Source organism: Bombus pyrosoma, linkage group LG11 (assembly GCF_014825855.1).
Source record: "Bombus pyrosoma isolate SC7728 linkage group LG11, ASM1482585v1, whole genome shotgun sequence".
Classification (NCBI taxonomy): Eukaryota; Metazoa; Arthropoda; class Insecta; order Hymenoptera; family Apidae; genus Bombus; species Bombus pyrosoma.
Window position 1 is genome coordinate 1,942,106 of NC_057780.1, and position 16,665 is coordinate 1,958,770.

Genomic DNA, 16,665 nt, shown 5'->3' on the forward strand with positions numbered 1-16,665 from the left:
TGTCAACAGCTACTTTCCACTCCGCTGGAGTGTCCTGGCATCCAGCTTTATCCGCGACGCTCATGGATCGACATTATGCCGGCTACTCGGCCATGGCGACAGCCCATGAGCATACAACGGCATACAACACGCTCGACAAGCTGCCATTTTAACGCGCGATCACCGATTACGCAGGTTTAATACCCGCGCGAACAGAAAAGGGAAAAATCATTGCCACTAACTTCCTTAACACCTTGACGGTGTCATTGGTTCTGGTTATACGTTTCACCGTATTAGATATCCTAAGAAAGAAAAAAAGAAAAGTAGAAGATCCGCCGCTATCTTCACGAACAACGATGCTCTGCCGCTGTCGTCGATTTTATTCGCTTTTAATCAAACGACTATCGTTTCGCCGAAGTCATCGTTGACACTTTGACTGCCACGTTGGTCATTGGTGACCCGAGCGCTTCAACTTGTTACAATCGTAACAATTGTGTGAAAATTGACCGTTAGGGCATTTTGAACATAACCGATAAATAGAAGATACTTTGATATCATCGATAAACAAAAATGAGAAAAGATCTTGCATCTGACGGTGCTCTGTGTTAGAACACTTTAAACATAAATGTGGCTCGTCGATACAATCTGGACGATAGGTGGTCACCTTTTTGGTCCGATTCTTAGCAATTTTTCATCCTAACTGTTTGACATTTTTTTATACCACTCTCTGCAAAATTTTCCTGCCAGATACGCTCGCCCTTCTTCCTTCCGCGTTTCGTGTCGCGATCTTTGTCGAATANGGTATATTTCACGGCTCTGGCGAACGGCACTGTGTAAGGTGCATCGCGAGTGCCATTCTAAAATCCGATACCTTGATTTTGGTTTTTCCTGCTTGTTTATGGAGTATCATCGCGTTTGAAATCGACGTATCTAACGATAACTCTAAAGCTAATTTTATACGCCACTCGAGGGTTCTTCTATGTGGTGTAGAATATGCCGTCGTTCGATCTGATAAATCTACAGCACATTTTCCTCCGTTGTGATCTACCATTACCATTGGTTTATCAGAAACATAATTTTTTTACCTCTACCATTTCAGCCGAATGTCTCGTCGAAATCATAAAAATAATCGTAATACCGTTTGCTAATATCTTCTACGCGTTTCAACGATATATTCTGCACGTTTTGCATACGACGAAATATAGAGTGCGAGTGGTTCGTTGAAATAAACGAAGCCTTGTTACGATACGTCGCTATCAACTGTTACCAAGGCGCCACGGTGGTCATCCGTGACCACCAACAAGATACACGTTCCCTTGGAGAAGAACGTTGTCTAACATCGTCAATTTATTATTATTTTACCATTTTATGTTCTGAATAATAAAAATACTCCCGTGGCGTGCTGAGCGAAACGTGTGATTTCGTCGTGGCAGTCAAAGTGTTAACACGTACCAACAACGTGGATGATCGGCATGGCAATCGGGACGCGTTAGATGAAGGAAGAAACGATTTTCAAAGTTTTGTAACAAGTTACGTGGCTTTGGATAGAGCGTAATTAAACAATTTCGCAGCAGCTCGCGTTACATTTTGATCTTGCTTTCTTTCGAAACGGAACCGAATAATTTCGCACCGAATGTTGGTTCCTTGGGTTCGATCAGGGGCTCGTTTCGGGAAAAGTGTCTTTCCAACTTAACGACGATCGTGTCACGTAGAATTCAGGGTTGGACGATAAAAGAAAAGAATGCTGAGTCGTAACCCAGCTATTAATCTTCTTGCATTGAACTTTATTATAAATTCACCACTTACAAGCAATAGACTGACACTGAACCGGAGAAAAGGGCTGCGCAAGAACTGCCCCAACTGTCTCAAGTCTCAACTTATATACATTTTGGTTCGAGGATGTTGAGGGGCTCGGTGTAGGTTGTGATGTGAAGAAGTGTCCGAAGATCGGGGGCCGACGTCTTATCTATGACGTAGACTAAGGTGTGTCGTAGCTTCTGTGGGTTCTGTAGGTTATGATGATAGGATGGTGATGTGTCCAAGGGAGTCCGAAGCTCGGTGGTCGATATCCTGTCTTTGATGTGAACTGGGGTGCGTCACAGCCTTGGTGTAGGCTATGACGATAAGGTGGTGATGTGTCCAAAGGAGTCCGAAGCTCGGAGTCGATGTCTTATCTGTGATGTAGGTTGAGATGTGATTGATGTTGCAATCGAGTCGTTGCAAGTTTCTGATCGCTAGAAATACGTCTCAGCGGCTCTACGAACGAAACTTTGACACGAGCGATCCTTTCTTTGCCAACCAAATAAATTCTAATACACGAGTGGAATATCAACGTCGTTCTGAATTAAAAAAAAAAACAATTTTCCATTAATAAATTCTCACGGCATAGTCGGTATTTGAATATCAAAAGCGTGTTACCGTATTCTCCTACGCCTTCTATTCAAAGTCAGTATGTTTTTGAATATCGAGCTTAAAAAATGTGGTAATAGGTATATTTATAAAATACACTTTGCGTAATATGCAAAGAAAGAATTTGCGTTCCGATTCTGTCTCGTTGATATCGTTAAAAGCACGAAAATCGTAAATGCATGTTCCCAACGGTTGTGCCATTTCTACAACACGTAAGCAACGTGTTAAACTCGATCGCGATATAACCGACGCGATAGAGGACGTTCATACGTTTATTGGTTCCTATGTACCGTAGTATCATCGGTGCGTAAACATCTTGCGTTAAAATTCCGCTTACAAAAGTTTTCCTTCGACATAAATCCGTGCTATACGTTTATTGTCTTCGAAGTAATAAACACACGGTTATGCGTCGCGAGCAACGTTATAGACTGCAACATCGCCTTCGATGTAAGCCTTTGTTCTTTCTTTTTATCGAAAGAAAACGTACAATTTGATTCAACGCAAAGTTCACAGACTCTTCGATTCCACAATGCATAACGTACTCGTAGCATAGAACGTACCATGGTCGTGAGTGGCCGCGACGACAACGACAGGGCGTCAACGAGTACAGTTATGGCGATATTCTTATATTTTTAAATAAAATTGTTGAGAATTGTGGATCTTAATTGCCGAGATAAAGGTGAAGGAACGCTAAGGTTACACTTAGAATTCATATTAAAATAGTTTTAGATTTATTTCAGCACTCTCTTTGTCTCGCCATCTTCCTATCACACTACCAACGTAACGGTTACATTCATCTGTTTTTCGAGACGCCGCGCACGCACATACTTCACACACTCATATTCACATACGTCACTACTACGCGGCCAATCTAGTCTAACACACAAAGTTATACATATCTCGATAAAAATATTATTAGGTTAATAAATTAGGACAGCGTGGAAGATAGAGCGCGGGACAAGACGTTTCGAATTTACGTTTCCGAGACAACGCCTCTTGCAACGTTCGTACACAGCGTTCGACAAAGTTTGAGTACGCCACAGGTATTTCACGTTGTGGTATTAGGTAGTTTCGTTCGTTTTATAAGGAAATAATGGATGCGCAACATTTTCCGTTTTATATTATTTTATCGTATTGCGTACGATCCATTTTGTTCTATCAAGGTAAAGATCACAACGTTCGATAGGTTAGGTTTCAAAAAAGACGCGTCTTTCTTTCGTAAACGTGTTTTTTACAACGATGCACCTTCGTGCAAACGTGAAACCAAGTCTGTGAAATGTCGCGGTGCTTATCTCGACGGAACAAAATGGATCGTACGTAATTCGACAAAATAATATAAAACAAAAAAAGGTCTATTATTTCCTCGAAAAACGAAAGAAACTTTTCGGATAACCTAATACTTTACCGTCGCGAACCGAAGCGGACTCGTCTCTGTTTTCGTGGTTTCCAAGACCATCTTAAATATATCTGTGTATACGTACGTGTCACAGCGAAAAGAGGAAAAGAGCTCGGATGGCGATTCCTAATTTTACTATTCCATTGAGCCGCCGTTGCATCATCGTTGTAGGATTTACGCACTGATCGATCGAATCCAAATATTCGCGTCGTTTTATATCTTTCGCACGACTACGAGAATTTGCTACCCGATGAAAGAACGCTTCGTTGCAAAATCCAAGTTCGCGCCAGTACCTTTTCTAGCTATTGTACTTGATGACTCGAGGGTCGAGGAGGTGACGTTGAAATGCTTTCGCGAGTATCGCCGTGACTTGGTCTAAATTCCGCGTCAGCGTTTGTTACATCGTTCGATACGACAGAGCGATTTGGACGACGAAATCGCGAACCAAGAATCGAATTTCCGATACGCGGCGGTTAACGAACCTGTTGGTTCGTGCGCTGACATATTTGACAGTCGGGACAAACGCGATCCTCTCTGTCGACTAAACGATGCAACGCGCGACGTGCGTTTGCGAACACGCGATAGCGGAACGCGCAATAAATCGCGTACGTTAGCGGATGGACGTGGAGCAAAGGAGATGGCGCGTCGCATCGCGTCGTAGTATCGTTCGGTGCCACTGTGCGGGAAACTCGAGATGTCGAACATCGGTGGGGTGTTCGAAGCTCGTTAACCCGCGAGATAGCGCGTTATGTCGGATTACGCTGTTTCTTGGTCGTTACGCGTTCTCGGACAGCGAATCTGGCCGCGGAATGTTCGCTTTCGCCGCGAATATTAATTTTTTTACGAACGTTAATTCCACGAGCAAGTGAAGGAAACACGGAGAGCGATTCTTAAGGCGGATGCAATCGCTTTGGACTTTCGAATCGCTTGTCTCTCGATCGGTTACTTCCGGCGCGCGATCTATTAGGTTGTTCGAAATTTTTCTTTCGTTTTGTAAGGAAATAATGGACGCGCAATGTTTTTTGTTTTATGTTAGTTTATTGAATTATGCACGAACGTAATAATAGAAATAGAGCAAAATGAATCGCATGTAATTCAATGAAATAATATAAAACAGAAATTATTGTTCGTCTATTGCTTCCTCGTAGTTTTCGCGATTTAAGGGAAATTCCGCAGACGAACAAGCTGTCCATCGTGCATTCTTTCAAGTAACGAGGACTTAATATTCGTTACTTGAAAAACAAAAAAGCGTAAAAATTATTTAAATGGCCAATTATATTTTGCAGTAATGGTTTTCTTTAACGATTTCAAATATCGTTTATGCAAAACATCGAATTGAAAGTATATATTAAAAGTATAAAAAGATACAGGTAAAATTAAAAACATTAAATACGACTAAGGATAAATAAGACGACTCGAACGTGAAATTAAAAATTCAAAAAGATAGTGTAACTTTTTCGTTAATTTCAACACCACCAGATTGGTGTATTTTATTATACACTGTACTTTATAATAGTAGAAAACGTGTTGCGATTAATTGGCAACAATTCCAGGTAAACGATAACTGATAGTAACAACAAAAAAGAAAAAAAAAAAAAAGAAAACGCCTCGCTAAAGTCCAAAAGGGAGATCTCCCCGTTCGGTTGGCTAAGCGTTAAGTTACGATTGCTGTTTGCTTTCGAAGGAGGAATATCGCCGCGCTGGACTCTTGGCTACACAGCTGTTGATCATCGAAGAATTCGCACGAAAAATTAGAAACGCGTGGCGTGCCTTCGCTGCCACTTGTTGCTCGTGTACGGCGAACGAGTATGCGATTCGTTTTAACGTTGGCCGGTGGAATGTTGGAGGAAAATCGCGATACGGTTTATCAGCGCTGCTCAGCGATGGAAATCGAAGTACAGGGATAGTTTGAATAATATACTATCGCGCGATAATACGGCTTATAAAACGCTGAAGCTTGTAGAAAGATAAAGGAAGAGAAAAAAATAAGATAAGATACGCGCGTTACGTGGTAACGCGCGATAGAAAAAAAGAATTCTAACGAGCAGTAGGTCTTTTTAAAAATTATTATGCAACGTATCGTCTGTTGGGTGTCGAAACAACGAATTAACATCGACCAACGCGTAATCAGCATCGGAAATCCGTAGCCGGGAATGCAACATTTATCGTTGGAATTTAAACGTTGCTTGAACAAACGTTGATCGGATGCTTTTGTACGTACAATTTCCTGGCAACAGCGTTTCCTCCGTATTAATTCGATCATGGCTATCTTTTTACTTAGCCAGAGTTTCAGCAACATTAACTCGAAGATTTACGTTGGCATTTCCTCTCGCGCGCTGGCTGCTGCTTTCTTCGAAACTTTGCTACATTCGACTCGTTACCCGTGCATACGTAACCGCGTCTGTGCTACATTTCTGCCAGTTAAACGGATAATTGCGGTCGGCCGTGTCCAGCTTAAAGGCATATCGTTGCGCTGCAACGTATTTCTTGCGACATTAGTTGCAAGGGTAAACTCGCAGGTATTAGCGTACATGGGGCGAACAGACGAGGTAAGTGAGTAGGTACAGTGGTTTCTTTGACGAGCGCAGCTTGCCATTCGTAGCGGGCAAGTAGGAAAAGTGACGCGTTCCGTTGATCGCACCGTCTGAAGAATTTGAAAACATCAAGTCCAACATTAACATTAGAACTACCGACAGTTAACGCGAAGCTGTTTCTACCAGAACCGGTCGAAATGACTGGTCTTTGAAAAATGACTTGTAATAGAATGTTTTTATATTTATCGATTTGTTACTTTCTTACAGAAGCAATTCCATGTTATGTAGTACACTTTTGGTATTATTAATCCATCTGGGACCATAATCGACCTAAACGAGGGTTGACGCGTTTATAAAATTGTAGAATCAGTCATTTTCACTGGTGTGATTTTTCTAGCGTTAGCGTCTAGCGATCTAGCGATCGATCCGGAATTTTCTTGATGTCGTCGTATCGAATGATACGCGGTAAACATTTTAAAAACGCGTGGCAAGTTGTAGAAAACGAAGAAACTGGTCAATCGGGGTTCGATAAACGGATCGCAGGACCCTTTTACGCTTTGACGAGTGCCAATCATTTTGACTGATATTGGCATGAGCAGCCTCGATGCAAAATTATTTTGAGTTTGAATACATAAAAAACAAATTAAAATTCATTATATCATTCTTTTAGTTATCGTTGCGAAAGTCATTACATTATTGCGGAAAAGAGATATAACACGAAGTAGGAATTTCAAAATAAAATTGTAAAATCTGTCGATTTGACTGGTGTGGTAGTTGCACTGTTAAAGAGACGTACACGTCGTTACACGTAACGTGTTCTTCAGTCTCGTTGTCCCGCTCTTCCTGTTCAAACTTCTATCGATGTACAGCTACACAAAATTGTACGAACCGAGGCCAGGTTTTGATATTCGATGGGACGCGTTCGATCGTTTTAGTTTCGGTAAATTAGCAAAAACGACAATTTTTATTTCGTCGTATTCTGGTATTTTAAAAATGTGTCGCGCCGGATTCGCCTATCGCGATTAGATCGAGTTCGTATACGAAGAATACCACGAAGGAATATGATAGCGTATTAAGCGAAAGAAAATTCGATTTCCACTTAAACATAATTTATTACAATCGATTCATCTTCGTTTGTTCGATGTTTCCAAGATCACTTTGTTACCTATCGCTAGTATAGGATCTTTAATTAGTTTATCTAAAATAAATCGATTAAACAGGAAACGATGGTTGTTTAACGTGAACACAATAACGTATTATAATTAACACAACTAGATAGTTAATTATCAACGGATCCAACACTCTTTCACTTCTCAACCAACTCACTGACTATTAATTCGTCTTTGTCCCTTAGCATCCCTTTGTCCTTTGTCTTAGCCTCATCATGTACGTGTTTCGTAACCGCTCATGGCCAGGGTCACGCAGATCTTCTCCACGAAACTATTCGATCGAAGGACCGACGATACATCGTTGTGTCTGTCGGCGCTTTGGTTTTGTCGCTACATTGTTTACGGTTCACCCGGTATTTCTCAGGCCATTTGTCCACGATACTACGATAATTTATTATAATCGATTTATCCTCGTTCGTTCGATGTTTCCAAGATCACTTTGTTACCTATCGCTAGCTTGTTCGTTATTACGGAGAAAAGTGGCTGCTCTTCCTACCGAGAACCGTCTCACCGTTGTTTATTGGGACCCGTTCTTGGCTTACGAGTTGTTTAAAAATGTCTCGATTCTTGGATATCTATTGTTAGCTTATCCGTTATTACACGCCGGGACTGGTTTCCACTCGAGCTGTGTAACGGTTCTGTCGTTGCATAATCGAATATATTTCTAAATTTGGAAATTGCTCGAAACGTATCGAGATATTCTACGACGCTTGTCGCGTTGATCGGTTTTGCCGAACCACGTTCTAAATAAGCCTCTCATCGACGTTGAAATATATCGAGTTTTTCCTTATTTCGTTATTATTTCCCTACGTCATAAGGAAGACGAACGTTGGCGTGTCAGCGGAAGATGATTTACGAGTATCGTCGATTCCGAGGAAGGAAGGAGGAATTCTGACGGTTTTGAAAAGTCGGCAATTATCGTCAGCGATACGTGCGAAGATTTTCTATTTTCTGATCTTCGTGCGGAAAACGAGAATTTTTCCATCGAAACGAATTCTCGTTTCTAAGAATATTTTTAAACGAGATGTTTCACAGGCTATTTTCCAAGACGTATCGCAGTCATTCGACGTAGGAGACATAGAAATATTTTTAAACGGCGGAAAACAACTACTCGCGAAACATCGAGTAAGATATTATTCCTATTATACCGTGTTATTTCGGTTTTATAAGCGGTAATGGTATAAGGTTTCCAGATATATACGAGTTTTCGGTGCTCTACTATTTTCGATTCGCGTCCGTTTCGTAAACAGCCCGACCTCACATAGGCAAAACGGTGTGTCTCGGACGGTTAGCGTGGCTGATCTGTTGGCAGCACTCAGGATGGTCGATTTTTTGCTCTCATTTATCCGGTTGTTGCACAGCCACCGCGCGACCATGTAATTTTCTGGTCAAGCCAACAAACAGTTACAATGTTCTCTGCTATTTGTAGATTAACTTGTTTGCGCGTAAGGAATTCGAGTAAATACTCGACTTGCTTTCGCTTCTTTATACCGTAACGTTAACTTTTATTAATCGACCATTCAATTAGCCCGCCGATTGTCGCTTGAATTTTTTACTCTACGATTATTATTATTCTTTTATTATTTCACTCAACGATTACCAACGAGTTGCGGCAATTTCGTATTCCGCAACTTCCGATGCGACGATGTTCCATCCGGATGGTTCGCAATTTTTTAACTCGTCCAGCCTGTCTTACTTTCGAATAATTCCAAAGGATTCGGCAAAATCGAATTTCAGTGGCATTCGACGCGTTAGTCGAAAGATCGACCGTCGTTATGATCGATCGATCGACGGATCGACGAGCTTCGAAGCACGTTGCGTCAACGAATTACGCGAGAGTGGAGCGTGGAACGCGGCGAGAGAAGGAGGAAAGAAGGGAAAAAGAAAGGAGACGAGAGAAGCGGAAAAAGAAGATCCTGGTTGCACTCGGCTCGATTCTTCCCTGCTGGTTCACGGGGTTAAATATACCCTCGTGTTTGCATCATACGCATTCGCGAAACCGAACAACGCAGAGGAGAGGGGGAAGGGATAACGCGTTAAGGTAGAGACGAGAAGGTAATATTATACGCATATGGGAATAGACGGGAGAGCGGGTAATCTGGAAAAATAATGAACGAACGCGAGCAAAAATAAACGTGGAAAAGGAAACGGGGTGAATTCGCGAATATCGAATATCACGGATCTATGCGAAGGCAACGAAATTGTCAACTCCGAAAAGATCGAACGATCGCGTTTTTAATCGACGAAACCTATCGTTTTCGTCGACGAACAGTTTCAAAGGTTTTCGAAGAAACGCGACTGCTTTGTTGCGCGTAAAACGACGCCGTTTTCAAACGCCGCTGCTTCTGTAATTAAAGATCGGGCGAAATTGGAACGACTAAAAACGTTGTTGGGAAATACAAAGACAAAGTGGATGGATCGGACGAGGAAGGTTTATCGAACGTAATACGACCGTACGAGGTACGTACAGCGACATGGCGATGAAATAGAAAAAGAAGTAGAAACAGAGAAGTAGAGAAGCGAAGAAAAGAACAGACGCGAACTAGGCACGCGATGAGTGAGTGAGAGAGAGAGAGAGAGAGAGAGAGAGAGAGAGAGAGAGATGGAAGGCTAGAGAGGTTGAGAAACGAAGAGAGACAGCGAGGAGAAGGTTCGGAGACGTCTGCTATTACGGAGCACCTCCGTGGTCACGGCGCACAGCCCGATATGGAGCAATCTCAGATTTCCATCCGCCCAAATCAAGAATATACGCCCTCGCCTCCGCTCTCGCTCTCTTCTTCCTCTAAGGGGGATCTCTGCTCGTCTTCTTTGCCACCGCCATCGTCTCTGTATTCCTCTCGCTACCTCTCCCTCTTTTCTTCCTCAGGCGGAGGTGGAGGCGCTGCTCGGGGTTGGTGCTTGGCCGTTGGTGCTGGTAACAGTGCCAAAACTGCCTCAAAACGGACTGCTCCGTTTTGTCGTCCTCCTCTTTCTCTCCCCTTTTCGGCTCTCTCTCTCCTCTCCTCTCCTTTCCTCCTTCCCTATGCTCTTCTTCTACTCCTCTCTTCAATCTCTCCTTGTTTCTCTTCTTCTTCTTCTTCTACTTTAGCCGCTTCTTCTTCTTCTTCTGCTTCTTCTTCTTCTTCTTCTGCCTCTTCTTCTTCTTCTTCTTCTTCTTTTCTCTGTCTAGTTGTTCGCGCGTGTTCCTTCCCTCTTCGCGTATCGCTGGTCCCGTGCTCGTCCACGGATAACCTAACTCATCGCAGACACGTGCCCTCTATCCGCCTTCTTGCACCTTCCTTCGAACCTTCGATTACCGTCTCCATTCTCGGCATCCAGTTGGTCGACGATACGATCGACCACGCTTTCCCCGTTTTTCCAGCGTGTCCGTGGCTGCGCCAAACTCGCGAACGCGACACGACCCGGTCGAGACAACAAGTGTCCGGAGCGAGGATCGCGTGATTCGAGTTCATCGCACCGCAACCATCGTGTCGCTGCGTCTTGCGTTCTCGTTATCGTTCGTCGTCCTATCCGCGTACGCTGTTGATCGCGATCGCGCCAGTGATTTTCTACGAAATCACCACCAGTCCAGCGAAGATTCCTCGGACGGAGGCTTCCGGTCGAGTCGGAGCACGAGCTTCAACGACGAATGTTGGTGGTCCGTGGAACAGGATTTACCGGGAACCACGATCCTTCGGCAACGACCGTTCATGTTGCCAGAAAGCAAGTTTCCCGTCACAGGTACCTCGACAGCTAGCGCAGACCAACCGTTTTCTAACGGCCACGTTCGCGTTCCATCGGATTCCCTTTGATATTTCCACGACCACGCGGCACGACGACCCTGCGCGTAGGCGTGTTGCAGCGACACGGTAGCGTAACCGGGCCAGTGGATCACGGTCCGTCGAAATTGTTCGATTTCGCTCTTCCTCCAGCATCCTGTCGCGCTACAAAGTTTCCAGATCAACGACAGGTTCGTGGTCGCGTACGTCGTAACGCGAGTTTCGAGTTTCGCGTTCAAATCGTCGTGCAGCGTCGTTCCGGGTAAAACGCGATTTTCCATCGCAACGATGATAACCTACGAGATAATCGGAGTTGGGAAAAGGTTTTTCGCGGTTTCTTCGTCGTCACCGCGTCGCCTTGACATATTCCTCCGCGTTACAGCCGACTTATCGTTTTTAACCTACTTGCGTCCTTGCCAATTAGAGAGCAAACGCATGCTCGACCGCGTGCGAGTACTCGCCACGAATCGTTGTCCACTTGTTGCCCGTGTAATCGCGTACGCCCGTCGCGTGTCACGGGTAAATGCGAAAAAATCAGCCTCGTCGGTAGCCGTATCATCGCCTCTGACATTTGCGCTGACGCGATCGTTACGCGATCTAATTATCCACAGGTCGCGGAAAGCCGCGATCGGTTAGCTGCGTCGAAAATCACCGACGATCCTGTCGATTTAACGCGATTCGGACGTTTAAACGTCGTTGGAATATCGCGACGAACGATATCGTGCGTTTCCGTTCGAACAGTTGGTTGCTGGCGATTTACACCGACGCTACGACGCACGCTTCTACGTGCTACGGTGCCGCATAGACGCGCGTTGCCGAATATAGATTAGGGGATTTTGCGGTAATTTTGCTTGGGAAATGGTACTATGGAAAATTTGGCGTGCGGTGCGGAACGATGTTCCGTGTGAAACGAGCGTAACCGGCGCGTCGTAGCGTGGCGAGTTAGTTAGCGCGAGCATAAATGGATACCGAAGTTAGGGAGCAGAAGGCAGAGACGAGGAAACATCGGCGTATATCAGCGACCGGGCAAACGAAAGTGTCTCAACCGGCTTAGTCGTAAAGATACACCGCACAGCGGGCCCGTCATCCATAATCCCAAATATGGAGTGAGAAATTTGAGAGAACCGAAAATAGTGGCGCTACGCCAACCGCTAAAAATAGCCAAAAAATAAATTGTAGTTACGCGGCCGCCTGCATCATTCTATAACTGGTCTTCAATGAATCGGGCCACCTCCCGCACACGCCGTTATTAATACACCATCACACAGACACGCCGGTCGGTAAGCTACGTTGCTCCCGTTTTTGGCCTGCGTTTTAGCGCGGTAAATCGCGTTCGAAAGCCGAATCCAGGGATCGTTTTACCGAGACGAACCGTACACGATACATACGACGTTGCCATCGAATTTTACGTTTCGTAGGTGCGTGCACGACTGGAGCGACGTTTGGTCTTCGTTGACGTCGGTCGACGCCTAGGTCGAGGCGCAACTTTGCTTCGATCGATCTAGCTAGCGCGACGCTCTCCGTGCCGTTTAATTTTAAATGACACGTGTCCGGGGTTATTAGAACTTTTGCCGCACGTGCTGCGAACGAATTAACCGCGTTTCGCTACGTTTTCCGTGCTGCGATCAGCTGTCGTCGGTCGATATCGTTTCGGTTTGGCTGTACGATGCTCGAACGTTCGCTTTGCTTTCGAAACGTCGTTGCCAGAATAGCTTTTATGCCTTTAAATCGACAGAGAAACATCGTCGTTCCACGTTACTTCGTATCGCGATCACAGTATTTTCGAGTTTAGAAAACATTCGCCAAAATTTGCATCGATATCGCGCGCTTACGAAGCGCTTGCCGCTTCGCGGTGCATCAAAGACACGCGACGCGATCCACGTTTTCCCCGATAAGAAACGAAAAGCGAGAAAACGCTGCTACGTAAACGAATTTACCGACGTTCGTGGTCTTTGTCTGTCGAAACTTTTTGACTCTCGGCGAACCAACCTTTTACAAGCGCGTTGCAAAAGATCGTACGACAAAGATACGTACAAAGACGACGGAATCGAAATCTTTGATTCGAATTGGTCGTCGCTCGCCATGATTCGACCACGACTACACCGATGTCTGGGAACGAAGATGGTATAGGAAGGTAAGGCGTGAAACCCGATCGACTAAGGCCAAGTACGGAGCAAGAGTCGCGGGTGTTGGGTAGAACCGTACGCGTGTCTGTTTCTATTTTCGAGCAGGAATATTTTTATCCTACGGTGCTGCAAAGTCAGTATGTACAATACGCTTCTTCATCTCTGCGATTCCACGCGCCGGCCTCTCCATTCTTTCTCTTTTTCTGCTTCTCGTTTCCGCTCTTGTCTACGAGCGGTGCTAGTCGCGTCCCTTTTTCCTTCATATCGTTCCGTCGCCACACCTTTTTCTTCCTTTTCGTCGACCGTCCTTCTCGATCCGGTAGCTCAGACACGCGTCATTCCCCTTCGCTCTTCGGATGTATCAGGTTGTCCGAAAAGTTTCTTTCGTTTTATGAGAAAATAATAGACGCACAAGGTTTTTTGTTTTATATTATTTCGTCGAATTACGCGCGATCCTTTCTTGTTCTGTTCAGACAAACACCGCGACATTTCACAGACTTGGTTTCGCGTTTGTACCGAGGTGCGCTGTTGTAAAAGACACGTTTGCGAAAGAAAAATACTTCCCGGACAACCTAATGTACAAGGTGATTGGTAACTGGTGGTACGAGCGGAAAGGGTGTGATTCTACGCGAAAAAAGAAGTCGAAAATATAGAATAAAAATTTTTCGTTCGAGGCTTTGTTTTCGAGAAAATCGACTTTGAATTTTCGCTCGGTACGCGCGCACTTTATCACGTCTCGTTATAACGGATCTCACTGTAGATCGTTGTCTCGGTGGATATTATCGCAGTTTAAGTTTGTTTTTGCCGTAACGGAAGATTAGGAATACATAATGAAACAATATGAAGTAATCATAAAGTTTATTATTAGAAAAATTGCTGAAAATGTTGCCCATTCTGCCGAACACATAGTTCTGCTCTTCTAATTAAATTTCTATGAACACTTTCTAACGTATTCGATTGTTTTAAAGTTTGAAAGGCTACGATAATCTTTTCTTTCGTCCGTACCGAGCGAAAATTCAAAGTCGATTTTCTCGAAAACGAAGCCTCGAACGAAAAATTTTTATTCTATATTTTCGACTTCTTTTTTCGCGTAGAATCCCTTTCCTCTCGTACCACCAGTTACCAACCACCCTGTATATGCATATATTATAATAATATATCATCGATCAAACGTCATCGTCTTTCGTTAAATTTGTCCCGCCACGAACAAATTGATGGATCGGGTCGCGGGCGTATGGAGTTGCGTATTGGCTTGGCAACTAAGTGATCGCGGATTTTTGCAATACAACCTAATGACAAAATCCGCAACCACTTAGTTGTCAACCCAATATTACTAGAAACCACGCGAATCGCGAGAGACTCGATCGCGTTCCTCCCCAGTCGCGATGATTTTTCACGACGATTCGCGATCTTTCCTCATCGCTGTCGGTTGTTGCAGAGCTTTCAACGACGTTCCAGCTTCCTTCCGGTCGTAGTAACCAAATCTGACCGATGACTATCCGACAAACGTAGCGTTTTATTCGATTAAAAGTGACTTCTCTGCAGGGAATACCGAGCCTTCTCTGGCCGACGATATAGTCGTAGCTTTCTACCGAGCCACGTAACCGAGCTTTTCACACACCGACGATAGGTGAAAGCGATTTTATTTTCGTCTCGTAGTCGCATCTTCTTTCGATAGCGTGGTTTTCGCCAACGCGAATTGATTTTTGCGCGTAAGCGCGTCGTCCTCCGATCGCCGTACGTATTATTACGCGCGAAGAACGCGCTTAGACCGAGCACTATATTTATACGTGCGTGGCGGGGCGGATCGACGTTTCGATGAGCTTAAAGGAACGTTACGAGGAATTATACGCGACAGGTGTGTGCGTAGAGGCGAGTCGAAGAACATTCCTAAAGCTATCCGTCGCGTAATACACGGCAGCTGCGCGTTTTCCTTTTATTCGATTTCGAAGCCTTGGACGCGTCTGCGTGCCCACACGCGGCCCAACTATGCTGCAACACCCCACACGATTCCCCTCGCGATTCGCATGTGGGCATTTGTTTAGTTTCTTCCATTTCTCACGCCCGCTCCGTTCTACGTCTACGTGGAAATCTACGTCTGCTCCTGTCGTCGCGTACAAACGCCGTAACGGCATTTACGGTGAATCCAACGATGTTTCGTTAATACAGAAGCTTATGAATATTCCGCGATATCCAGGCTGCATCGTAAAAGTCGATGCGACCGATGCCCACGCATCGATAATTTTTCCTTTCGGCCCGTGCGCGTACCACTTGGCAGCGATACGATGAAACGAAAAGTCGAAATTCGTCGTACGCGTCCCATTTTTCTTATCTCTCGCGGCGAAAAGGGATTATCGATGGGTCACACGGATGTTTGAGCGAGTCGAAAGTCGTACGAATAGGTAGAGGCGGAGGTAGAACCGAAGCAGAGATTCGCTCGAGTATCTATCCATGTAATATCGCGATTATCGTAATTTTATATCGCACGCGTTGCGTTCTTCCAGTCTCCGAATTGTCCTAAACTCGGCAAGATCGTCGATTCTTTGGATCGTCCGAGTGTCGACTCGATAGACGTTCGTATGCAACGTAACGCTCGCGTCTCTCTGCCACCTGCTTTCCATCGGATCGTATCGACAAGGATATCCTTAGAATTGTCAAACAGTTTCCTGCGCGAGATACGGCGAACCGTCGAACGTTTGGTACGATCCAACCAATCGTAAAATCCGATTCACCGATTTAAAATTTAATTGATTGAAAAAGAGGAAGGAGGACGAAAAGAAGAGACAAAGGGAGAGACAGAGAGAAAGAGAGGAAGACAGAATGGCCGATGTTGTTTATTCCCGACGCGACAAATCGGAACGTGAAAAATCGCTGGATCTCGACGTAACCAAGTACGTTTCACGTTGCAGGGGGCACTATGCAGACCGAGGAAATCGTGTCTCGCGCGCAATCTACTGGTATAGACGGTGGCCCCACGGACGACGCTTCTCCGCACCATCATCCGCATCGTACGTCGCGTGTAAAGTGTCCGCTGCCACCTCTGCTCCACATGGCGGTCAAGCAGGAGCCACAGGAGGAGGAGGAACGAAGTCGTGACACGAATGCGTTGAGGTGAGCCTACGGTTTATACCGATCGAAGCTTTCCCACTTGGTCCATACTATCTCCTCTTTGTCTAACGCTTTTCCTCGTAATATTTTCGTCGTAAATTTAATCCTCGGATCCTTCGATCGCATACGACCGACAACGCTCTTTTTATCTTTCGACTAATTTTCGATATAAATCGCGCGTCTTTC

General features: G+C 44.8%; 1 protein-coding gene and 1 long non-coding RNA gene across 7 annotated transcripts in view; one reads left to right on the forward strand and one right to left on the reverse strand.

Annotated features, from left to right (window-relative positions):
* Window positions 1–16,665, forward strand: part of LOC122573250 — a 62,036-nt gene that overhangs the window by 35,203 nt on the left and 10,168 nt on the right. The window contains exons 1-2 of one of the 6 annotated variants that reach the window (XM_043739354.1): window positions 6,747–9,947; window positions 16,281–16,482. In XM_043739354.1, coding sequence (XP_043595289.1) covers window positions 16,289–16,482 — 194 coding nt within the window. In that variant the 5' untranslated portion in view covers window positions 6,747–9,947; window positions 16,281–16,288. Of the gene's footprint in view, window positions 1–6,746; window positions 9,948–10,048; window positions 11,208–11,230; window positions 11,437–12,548; window positions 13,380–13,487; window positions 13,509–16,280; window positions 16,483–16,665 lie in introns of those variants that run through there. The other 5 variants (XM_043739352.1, XM_043739356.1, XM_043739355.1 and 2 more) reach the window with 5 other exon arrangements.
* On the reverse strand, window positions 1,743–6,309 carry LOC122573259. Its single transcript, XR_006318696.1, has 2 exons — window positions 2,398–6,309; window positions 1,743–2,318 (listed from the first exon to the last, which is right to left on the reverse strand). It is a non-coding gene; the product is annotated as an uncharacterized LOC122573259 (long non-coding RNA).